This window comes from Penicillium digitatum, chromosome 1 (assembly GCF_016767815.1).
Source record: "Penicillium digitatum chromosome 1, complete sequence".
NCBI classification, from domain to species: Eukaryota; Fungi; Ascomycota; class Eurotiomycetes; order Eurotiales; family Aspergillaceae; genus Penicillium; species Penicillium digitatum.
The window spans coordinates 4,537,202-4,548,203 of NC_089384.1; the positions used below are offsets into that span (position 1 = coordinate 4,537,202).

General features: G+C 51.3%; 4 protein-coding genes across 4 annotated transcripts; 1 reads left to right on the forward strand and 3 right to left on the reverse strand.

The window, feature by feature from the left end:
- Window positions 1–4: 4 nt before the first annotated feature.
- Pdw03_3901 (Homeobox transcription factor, putative) lies at window positions 5–1,832 on the forward strand (the record flags this gene model as incomplete). The annotated part of the gene is made up of 3 exons (XM_014676222.1): window positions 5–177; window positions 257–368; window positions 423–1,832. 3 exons carry the CDS (start codon window positions 5–7, stop codon window positions 1,830–1,832), a joined length of 1,695 nt encoding a protein of 564 aa, XP_014531708.1.
- A 643-nt stretch (window positions 1,833–2,475) lies between these two features.
- Pdw03_3902 (Flavin containing amine oxidase, putative) lies at window positions 2,476–4,178 on the reverse strand (the record flags this gene model as incomplete). Its single annotated transcript, XM_014676221.1, has 4 exons — window positions 2,476–3,437; window positions 3,493–3,884; window positions 3,944–3,981; window positions 4,053–4,178. 4 exons carry the CDS (start codon window positions 4,176–4,178, stop codon window positions 2,476–2,478), a joined length of 1,518 nt encoding a protein of 505 aa, XP_014531707.1.
- A 679-nt stretch (window positions 4,179–4,857) lies between these two features.
- Window positions 4,858–5,733, reverse strand: Pdw03_3903 (basic proline-rich; the record flags this gene model as incomplete). Its single annotated transcript, XM_014676220.1, has 1 exon — window positions 4,858–5,733. The coding sequence occupies one exon, from the start codon at window positions 5,731–5,733 to the stop codon at window positions 4,858–4,860; it is 876 nt and encodes a 291-aa protein (XP_014531706.1).
- Window positions 5,734–7,956: 2,223 nt separating this feature from the next.
- Window positions 7,957–9,980, reverse strand: Pdw03_3904 (Putative Short chain dehydrogenase reductase family; the record flags this gene model as incomplete). Its single annotated transcript, XM_014676219.1, has 2 exons — window positions 7,957–9,810; window positions 9,861–9,980. 2 exons carry the CDS (start codon window positions 9,978–9,980, stop codon window positions 7,957–7,959), a joined length of 1,974 nt encoding a protein of 657 aa, XP_014531705.1.
- Between the last annotated feature and the right edge of the window lie 1,022 nt (window positions 9,981–11,002).

Below are 11,002 nucleotides of genomic sequence, written 5' to 3' on the forward strand. Positions count from 1 at the left end.
TATCATGTCTGATCCGGAGGCTTCGGTGGCGATCTCATCCTCGCCTTCTCTCCCGGCCACCGACTCCAATCCTCTCAACTACGCTTTTCTCGTTCATTCGCAAAAAACCCTCACACAGAACCTCCCTCCTCGTGTTGACAACAAACTGTTAGCCCGTCAGAAGCGACGTCGGACTAGGTATGCTATCATGGCTGCGGTCCACCCGATGGACGATACTTTGAACGCGTTAATTAACCGGATATGAAAAATTTGACAGCCCAGAGGATCACGCAGTCCTCGAATCCGAGTACCAGCAAAATTCTAAGCCAGACAAAGCAGCTCGCACGAGTATTGTAAACCGCGTCTCTCTCGGCGAGAAAGAGGTCCAAGTATGCGATGCCAAGCGATCACCCACAAAAAACTACTTCTAACTGGCTCAATAGATTTGGTTCCAAAACCGCCGCCAGAACGATCGTCGGAAATCCAAACCTCTCCAGCCTCACGAATTACTTGCCCCGCGGTCGGGCATGGTCGATTCATCGGGTCAGCCTCTCAGTGATGATAACGCGTCCACGGAGCCGGGGTCTTCAAGTGGGGCAGAACAGTTTGACAACGATCACCGCGCAGAAATGGTATCCAAACCATGGCATGGGGGGCTCTTACAATTTTCAGATGACTCAGATCCGGTAATTGAAGATAAAGATGAACTTGAGCTTCCACAGAGCACTCAAACAAGCATCGCGACAGAGGCCGCTGGGGAAACTCCGCCCACCACCCAGGAAGAGTTTTCCCAACTGGTGAATGACCCTGCAGAAAACTCCCTTCTGCAGTTACCAAAACGGAAACGGTCGGTATCGGATATCCAGGGCGAGGGGGGAAAAGAGCAGCAAGCCGCAATCATACAACACATACAAACCACGCCTACCAAGTCACCTCCGTCGCTGCGATTGTCGATGTCATTTGATGGAGAGGCTTTGCTCCGCAATGAGGGCGAACTGACGCCGTCGCCACCCAAGGGCCGCAACGCCTTGCGGATCGCGATGTCATCGGATGGAAAGGCAGTAATCCGCGGAGAGAACGAACCATCGCCGTCCAAGAACCGCGTGGCGATGTTCTCGGTTCGCCGAACACCGATGTCAAGCCTGCGACGTAGCAGCAGCGCGGTCTTCCCAGTGACCCCGCGGGCAGGTGTAGCCGAGAAAGATCGTGCTTTCGGTCGCTCTCGTGATCCACGAAACTGGGAATCATTCTGTGATACGGACGCAAGAAGTGCTTTATCAACATCGACCAGTGGGTCAAATGGTTCTCCAGGTCTCTTCCAATCTCGCAGCCAGCGCTCGTTGCCTCGGAGTGCCTCGGGGCGGTTCAGCCTCGCTGTCCACGGCGACCCAAACACGCCGATCTCTCAGTCCATGGGAGAGAAGAGACGGAAGCTCGCCCGCACCGTTTCATCTCTAGGACGATTGGAGACAGGCCGAAACAAGGCGAACATGATTCCATCTCATCTGTCTAAACCTCTTTTTTCCAAGTCTGGCAAGTCGGATCTCGAGCAAGACCTCGGCGACTCTGACAAAGAGAACTGGGTTCCAGGCACACGATCGACAATCATTCGTCGTCGCAATACTTCACACCTCCCGCGACCGGTCCTTCGCGATGCGAACCGTACTCGCGGTCTCGGCATCTCGACTGGCAAACGCAATCGACCACTCCAGACTGGCTCTCAGGGTAAAGCCCTCCCCGAACTCAGTGCCGAAGTATCTGCTTTCATGGCCAGTGGGTCAGGGGATAGCCAAGAAGATGACCTGGACTGCGTGCAGGGTCTCCTGTCGTTGAGCCAGGGGGCCTGGCGATAAGAGCGGGATGCATGGTACATTGACATTTCGAAGTGCCATTGCATGTCATCTTTGCCCCTGTTTTATTCTTAATTTCCTTTGTGATCCTGATTTTCCTTTGTTCAGACCCCTTTTTTGTTATTTTTTTTTTTTATTTATTATGTTTATTGTTGTCTTCATGTGTGCCTGCAAGCGGTCATTGCCACTGTTGCGTGAACTCTGCCCATGATATACTTCTTATCCGGGCTTGCTCTCTTTCTCCCTTTCTCTGCTTCTTTTATGCATATTGATCTACATGACTCTTTATCTTTCGTCTATGGTGCTCACTTGGTGGGCTCGTCTGGTCCTCCTGACTTGCTGTTGAAGGGGGGGTTGACCGAACAGATGTGAAAAAAGCCCCCAAGAAAGATACTAAACTTTGAATGAATCCAACGACCTGAAAAGCCTTACTTAAGTATGAATGAAACTGTTCGATTTGCTGGGCCCAATGTATAATCGACACATCTTGTTGGTAAAAGACGCGTAGGGGCATCTCTCTAATACACTACTTGTGTTTCCAAGCTACAGTTTTTTGAAACAAGAATCATTTCAACCCACAACGCCAATGTCTAAATATTTACCAATCCCTCATCCAGTGGTATTCAGACAACCCCTCCTCTCTAATTTAAGCCCCATTCCCAGCAGAAGGCAAAGAATCATCCTTCACTCCCATTCCCCCAACCTCCCCAATTCCAAACCCCCGACAGATCAACCTCGCAATCCTCTCCCCACTCCAAAACGCACCGGTAGTAGTCCCAAGCGCCACAAACGGCGCCGTATGCTCCCCAGCAAACCACAGTCCTCTAAGTGGACCAATCCCATCCCCAGACCTCAGAACCTCAACATCCACATCCGCCTCTTGTATCCCGACCTGGAAATTACAATATGACCCATTGCCAGCAAACACATCTTTCTGCCACTGCGTAGCAAGCAGCGCAACCGGCACACAATCCGGGTTTTCGGCGCTGTACCCGGGAAGGCGGGAGTAGAACGGGTGCAGTACTTCAATTAGGGATTCTCTGTATTCGGCTGATGAGGGGTCTAGCTCTGAAATACGGTTTATTATCTCTGCACCGCCGTCACCGTAGGTGTAGAAGAGGAGGGTTGGGTGGGCATGTGGTTCAGGGAGTGAGGCTAGCGAGACGAATTCTTGGTTCCATTCGATGAGTGCGGGGTGGGGTGTATATGATGGGTCGAGGAATTGGGCGAAGACGGTGTTGGTTGTTGAGGTACTGGTGTTGTCGGTGTGCCAGAAGGCATGTGGGAATGTCACGTAGACTTTTTCCAATCGGCCGTAAGAGATGTTATTGATTGCTTGTTCGAGACGGGGTGGTAGTGCCGGTGTGAAGGCTGAGATGTTTTGTTTCAGCCAGCCCAGGGGGCAGGTCACGACTACTTGGTCGAAGTCGTATATGGTTCCTGTGGCGGTTGTGACGGTTACTTGGTGCTTTGTTGGGGATGGGTTGTGGCGAGGTGGTGCTTTGATGCTTATGATCGGTTCGTTGAGGTGGATGTCGGCTTTGGCGACGGCGGCTTTTGCGACGTGCTCTAGGATGCGCTTGTATGTAGATGCCACGATGAAGTTGCCTTGTGGATGATGTTAGAAAGTCTGCCGTGGGAATGAATTGATGAAGGTACACACTCCCATCAACACATTCTTCCAAGCGGAAGAATTTCAAGCTCTGCTTGTCAACTTGATCACCGACATAGGTACCCCAGAGCCTACAGGCATCGAGACAGAGCTGTGTCTCCTCATCTGAGAAGTTGGTTTGCTGGACTCGTTCGCGGAAGAAATCGAATAGACTTGTCTCGGCGGGGATGCTTTCTCCGTGGAGATTGCTGTGCTGGAAGGCTTCTGCGATGGTGGTCCAGACAAATTCCTGGACTTTAGCACCCACGTCGTCGTTGAGTGGGTGGCCGTCTCGCGAGTAGGAGACATGCCGTCCACCCTCGGGATCATACATCACAGTCCCCGTTTCGTCCGCTATGGTCATGATAGGGTTCTCCCCCGCGCCATGAATCCAATTGGGGCCTCTCAATTGAGCATTAGCTGGGATACATTTTCCAGGTCATAGTCATACGGGCGTACATACAGATCCACCGTATGGTCTCCAACCGTTGATTGGTGCACCTAATCGACGAAAAGGATTAAAAAATGGCATGGCTCTTGCGGTTCGGCTCCCGGGTAGAAGGAAGACCTACCCTCCCACCAATGCGATCTCTTGCTTCTAGGATTGTTACCCGGGCCCCGTTTTGGATGAGGATGTCGGCGCAACGGAGGCCCGAAATGCCTGCGCCGATGATGCCGATGTGCCGACTTGAAGCCATGTCGTGATTCCGAAAATTTGAGATCTGCAGTTGATATGGCAAAAACAGTAGATGAGATGAATATGGAAGGTTTGACGACGAAGATTTTGGATGTCAGTGTTCGGATGATTGGTTACCGTTATCCACACCTGGGACCTCGGGATTCCCTTATCGATGCCGGCTACCTACGTCGCGGGTGAAGGTGGACTCGGATTAAAATTGAAGGGATTATTTTAAGAGCTCACTCAATTGCATTGGTGAAACGATTCTGAAAGACATCGCATCTCAGATGCCGGATCAAACAAGCGGAAAAATCAGGGGAGGGGGGAAAAGAACCAGAGCTCAGTCATGACCAGCATATTAGATACAAAAAAAAAAAGACGCCATGCGCCTGGTCACCTGCTAGCCCGCTAGAAGCGGAGACAGGTTGAACCCCACTGTCTCTGCCGTAGAACTCCACGAAAGTGTTTTTGGACCGAAAAACTGGACTGCGAAGGATGGGAACGAGTCGGCTGTAATGGAAGGGTATCAAGGAAAGTCAGAGAACGGAGCAAAGCGCCACTGAGAGTAAAGAAAAGCTAATAAGAAGTGGTGGAGATCAACTCCACCGCGAGACAAATGTGGGAGCATAAGGCGTGCTTGGTTGTAGCAGACGAGGCGCGGAGATCAGGTGGACTCGCATTAGACCGGGAAACACTCTTCAGTCTTCCCAGATAGTCTCCAAGTCGAGATCCTGCCGTCGCTCGGCACCACAGACACTCCATCGCTTCCGCTTATCGCTCCGAGCTGCATATCCGCCCGATCCCCCGCGCATTAGAGTGACTGAGTTGGCCACATCGGATGCGCCGCGCCGTCGGTTGGCAGTAGTTGCCGCGTCGGCTGCGTCAGCCGCGGCTTTCAACTGCGCGATCCGATCCTCTTCCAGGGCCTCATTCTCCGCGTCAGGGATATCGGGGATTGTTTCCAGGGATGAAATGCTAGGGCTTCGGGAGCGAAGGCTGGTCGGGGTTGAGGGGACAGAGATAGACGAAACGGAGCCCGAGTGGTTGGGGTAAGATTCGTTGTATTTGGAGCCCAGAACAGGCGAAGAATGCAAGGAGGGGCTGATGGGGGGCTGGAACAGAAGGGGTGAAGTCGGACGCAGGCGACCGATGCGGGGGAAAGTCTGTGGCATCAGGATCGGAGATGAGGCTGACTGTGAGGGCGACTTGGGAAGGGTTTCCAATTCTGCGTTTTCGGAGATGGTTTCTGAGATGTTGAGGGAGCCCATGCGGTCGACGTGATCATCAATGCGCGTTTGCAAGGGATATCGGTGGGTGTCGACTGGCGCCCCGCGGCCATTAACGAAGATATAACGACCCTGGGAGTCCAGCCCTGGGGAGGAATAAGCGCGCGTCATAGACAGCGTACCCGGGATTCCAGCCAGTGATCGAGAGCGGAGATGCGATCGGGCCAAAGGGGATCGTGTCCGGGATGGTGCCTGTGAAAAACCGATCATGACGTCCTCCTTACCCTCGGGAACAACCCCGGAGTTGGTCCCGGGTAGATGGCGCATCTCTTCATGTCGTGACTCCATGATGTGTGTCCAGAAATTAGAGAGGAGGAAGGAGGGGGGAAAAGGGGTAAGCAAGATTTACCCTCGCATCATGGCATAGAGCAAATGAGGAGATTCTTGGACCTGCCAAGTGGAAGGGAAACTGATGTTCCTGGGAGATGGTGATGAAATCAAGGATGTGGAAAAAAGGGAAAAAAGGGTGGATAGGAGAAGCCAAGGCCCAGAATGTAAACGTTCAACGTGAGGATCGTCGATCTCTCAGAGCCTCTTGGCCTTGCTGTTTTTCTTTTTTCCACAACTTCTTCGTAACATTTATTTTTGTCTCAAAATGTAACATTTGATATTAATCTCCCACCCTGTCCTATCAGAAAGTCACTATTCTTAGCTTTTGTGATCTATCAGTATCCATGGACATCCATGGACATCCATGGATGTTGGCCAGAGAGGTATGACCCGAGGTCACTAAGCCTATATACATAGAGCTTATGTCTTTGTATCAAAGATGCGATTGTTTGCTGGTGACTTCCAGGAATCACCTACCCGCGGTGGGTTGAGTCTTTGGAAGGTCTCTAAGATGTCTTTTCCTGATCTCCCTAGTCTGTTTGCAATAGTTTCTAACAGTATCTGGGTATTGAAATCATTAAAGTAACCCTCAAAAGGCCATGACAGCCTTATCTTTCCAATTTAAATAATAGACCGACGAGAATGCAAAACCACCAGGTATGGACTAGAGTGCGTAGTATTAAGATGGCCAGATTCGGCCAAATCGTCAAGGCCAAGACATCCCTGCACCCACGTGGTGTGGTCCAGGTAAGGGTTTTATGTTGAAAGTAAACACGATGGATCTGATAAATCAACTGGCATCATAGGATCAATGCAATTGATTTCTTAATAGGATCTGGAACGAAAGAATTATGCCCGAGCCTATGTCTTAACAAACTGCCGTCCGTGGATGATCTCTGTCTACCACCTTCCACTCCGAGGATCCAAGGGAAAGAACAGCTTTATAAACTCCTAAACATCTTTAACGCTCGTTTCTCAACCATCCTACGAAATTCAATAGCAACGACGATAGTATTTACATGGACAGTACAACTTTCGAGGAGGACTCCCTCGACCCCAACGAAAGTCCAATCTTGTTTATTCATAGATCCGAAAAACCGCACCCTCCCCGGATGCTTTTACAATCCATAGAATTAGATCACACTCTTGTCGATTATTCCGGCTCTACAATTGCATCCCCCCAATGAATCGAAGGAACTAGATGGTACTTGGGGCCCGAAGAGGGCGCTCCAGGAGGCCCACGAGAGCCTTAGAAATTGCTATCTTAGGATCCTCTGCGAGACTAAGACGCGATGTCGAGATGTGGGTCAATGTAGCTGAAGGCAATGTGCGAGTTGCTTTTGCCATGAAAACTAATCCAAAAGACCCTCGTCAAACTCGAAAGGTATGACGGGAACGCAACAAGTCAGGAACTTCAACGGACACAGGAGATCGTGATGAAGAAAAGTAATAGGCAAGTCACAATTCCTGGGTCGCCCCTTATCTTCCCATTTGATTTTCGATTTAAAAGAGCATCAATTCCGGCCGGCGGAGAAATCCGACTCAACCAAGCAGCTCTGTGTTATTGATTTCATCAGGTAGCTAGTCATCTGACTACGAGCCATGAGAGATACCCTACCTGGTAGCTAGCCGCTCGCTAGAGAGGTCATTTTCTATTTTCCTGCCCATAAACTCCATACTATGCAACGGGTGCGCTCGGAATTCTGAGCGAGGTTCCGATGAGTCTTGGCTCCTGCGTGGTCGGCAACCTTTTTTCCCCCCCTTGGGCTAGATTATAGTAAGGTGCAATTAAGATGAAAATGGAAGAAATAGGAGGGTAGAGGGAATGCAAAATCAGACTGGCTCAGGGTAGCAGCGTTGTGTAAATTAATCTCACGGAGGATGTCTCGAGTAAGCTAGCCGGTAGGGGAGACGACGGGGAAGGGGAGCTCGAGATCTGAATTCAATTCGATCAGCTTCGAAATTTCTGTTTACCTTTGCTCGGTGTAGATAGATCAGATGTCAAGAACTAAGCAGTTGGCAATTCTGGTGTCGAGAGCAGGGTTCTTGATAGCTCTAGATGGCGCCAACCAGAGATGTAGAATTGGGGAAAATTCCTGCAACTAATCTAATGGACAATTTGGAAAGCGGCCAAGTCTATGATAAGTAAACAAAAGAACGAAAAAGAATGACAGGGATACCTCAATTCATCTGTTCCTCCTCCTTGCACATGGGGATGTTCTTGCGGACGTAGGTCTCCCGCACCCAGTCACCTTCATGCTTGGACACCACCCACTCACCCATACCATACTTCTCCGGTGCCACACGTATACCACGACCACCACCACCAACAATCAGATTCCCAGGACGGTATTTGGGATCTGCCTTCATACGCCGGATAGCAGAGACGTGGATCTCCGCATTCAGCGGAACATCCCGCACCTCACCACGAGGCAACGGCCAGCTAATCGGCTTCCACGACCCATCAGGCTGCAGATCCATACGACGGAACGGCAACCATTCCATTATGCGCCACGTAATAACCGACATAGTAGGAATGCCCTGGTTGAACATCAGACAGTCATGCAATAAGCCCTTCGTACTGGAGGCGTGCAGCGCATGCCAGAAGTCGCGACTTGCAGCAGTGCGCTCATTCGCCCCCGGTATAGAGCGGAACGCATCATCGTTTTCAGCCCGAGGCTCACCGCACCGATTCGGCCGCCGGGTATTAATTTCTTCCCGGATGGAACTATAATCACCGTCATACTCCTCCAGACACTGGAACTGTTTCATCTTTCGCTCGTCCAGCTCAAGTCCGGCCTTCTGTGCCTCCTGTGTCATCCATACGAGTGGCGCGTGGCTGAGCGCCCATGTCTCGCCGTCCGAGAGCGTCCACCCGCCGCCGATATCTGCGTGGCAGCCTGGGAACCAGACCTCGTGAATGTCTTGGTCGTCGTCGTCGTCGCTTGAATCGACCTCGACGATGGGAATTTGCACGGATAGGGTGTTGGAATGCAGGCTTTGGAAGGAGTCTCTGCTTCGCACAGCGTGAAGATCGTCCATTGATGCTTTGGGCACAGCGAGCCTGCGTCGGGGAGAGGGTGTGCGGTATTTGTTGGGCTGCTTTGTTCCGCGTTCGCTACCCGTGCGGGAGGGTGGATGCGAGGATTTGTGTGAAGCTTGGTGATGCGAGCCACGCCGCCCGGTGTGGTAGTATGTCTCTCCAGTGCTGGGCCCATATTTGAAGGCATCAGACTCAGGCTCGACCTTCTCCCCATTCTCCTCTTCCGCCTCCGGGTTGTCATTGACTCGAATGGCAGGAACGTTGTCTGAGTGTTCCTCCTGGGGCTTCTCCTTTTGGTCCTGGTGGAAGAGGTTTAGATGGGTTGTGGGCAAAAGGGGGTGGCGGCGGTGTTTCTTCTTCTCCTTAGGGCGCGCCCCAGAGATCAGATCTTGGCGGAACTTTGCGCGGCGCTCGTCAATACCCACGGCATGGCGAATCACCTTGGCCGAGCTGCGTGCCGTGTAGGGGAACTTGGTGCGCTGCATCCATGCGGTCTCGAAGCGCGGTACACTGTTGACGGTGTCGAAGAGACCCATGAAACGGATACGCGAGATCGGACGGCTGAACGTCTCACGGAAAGCCTTCATGTATGCGAAGAGCTTCTGCTTCTCTTCGCGTTCTTCTTCCGAATCGTCAGATCGCTGCTGCCACTTGGCGAATGTCTTCCAAGCAAAGCGGACCAGCTCCTCATTTCCTGCTTCGAGGAGACCGATATAGTCCAGCATCTCTGCCAGGAATCGTGCGATGTATGAACCACGACTAAACCCGATGAAGAAGATTTCATCGCCAGGGGAATAGTATCTCATCAGGAACTTATAGCCACCCATGACATGCTCATCAAAGGAAGACCCGACCGCCGAGTCCTTGGCCTTTTGATAGGCGGACTTGATCCGCTGGATTCGGCCGTGGCTAGTCAGCGACTTTGAGGTCACATATGTGCCAATGCCCGGCTGATAGTAGTGGTACTGGTGACTTTTGCTGCGGTCAAGCATCTGCAACTTCTTAGCACGAGCTCAAACGCTTGGCTAACACTCCTACTTACGCGAAAGATCTTGAGCACATTGCTATCGGACTCGTCACCGGCGAATTTGTTTCCGGTACCATCGAAGCAAAGCACGAACTGCTTTGGCACACCCGCCAGGCCTTGGTGTTCATAAGCCATGATACCACCGAACGACAATGCAATCGGCCAGACAAGAAAGTTCGAAACTTCAGGTACGCCCGATAATACCTGAAGGGGGGAGGAAAGGCTCAAGCTTGGGGTGCCATTTTTATGCAGATGGGTATAGCTGGTACTACACAAATCAGCGCCTTGAATCGGCCCCAGCAGAGAAGGGGGGTTGACAGGATACAAAATTTCCAATCCACTAGTAGATCACTGCAGATTTGTGAAAGCAACATGTCAAATCGGAGCGGGCTGATGGGCCCTTAGACTTGGCACCCTGCCATCCCAACATGGGCCTTTTGGTTTTGCTTTTTGGATCTTTTTCTGTGAACAAATGGTGATATACATGCAGGAGCGCGTTACCTGTAAACCTGTTACGCTACTTGGTTCTAACGGAGGTGTATTCTACCCAATGGGTACGCCTCGGCAATCATTGCTAGAAATGAGAGTTTGTTGCAAACCAGGCTGGACATAGGGTCGAGAAATTCTACACGAGGGATGCATGGACCAGACCTGGATATTCAGAACTGTGAATTCTGCGAGAGCTCAGCAGAGACTAAAAGAGAGACGTCCATACTCTCCTCTTCGCTACTCTGTCCTCCATGCGCGAGTTATCACTGGCCCTATTGAGTTTTTGGAAGTTTGGAAGAAAAACGGTACCAGGTGGTGATCGGGATCATATTCTCAATCGTTCCCTACTTAGCCTAGGAGAGCTTTTCGTGATTCAGGACGTGCAAGGGGTGAGCGGGGGCCGTTCCTTTTGAGAAAGTGCCGCCCCATCGGTTTTGAGTGATCAGGTCTAACTTTGGCGCTAGGTTGCTATAGCACTTGGATCAATCGATCGTTAGTGATGTTACGCACAAGCCGTTCTTGACTCTTCACGGCCCAGGGCCGTGACTCACTGGTAACCCTGTCTATGGTGTCATTTGCGTCCAAGTCAGATTTGAGAAAGATTATTGCGGTGTCACTGTGATCACAATGAGAACATCTTTATACAACATGAAAACTCTTCTCTCTGA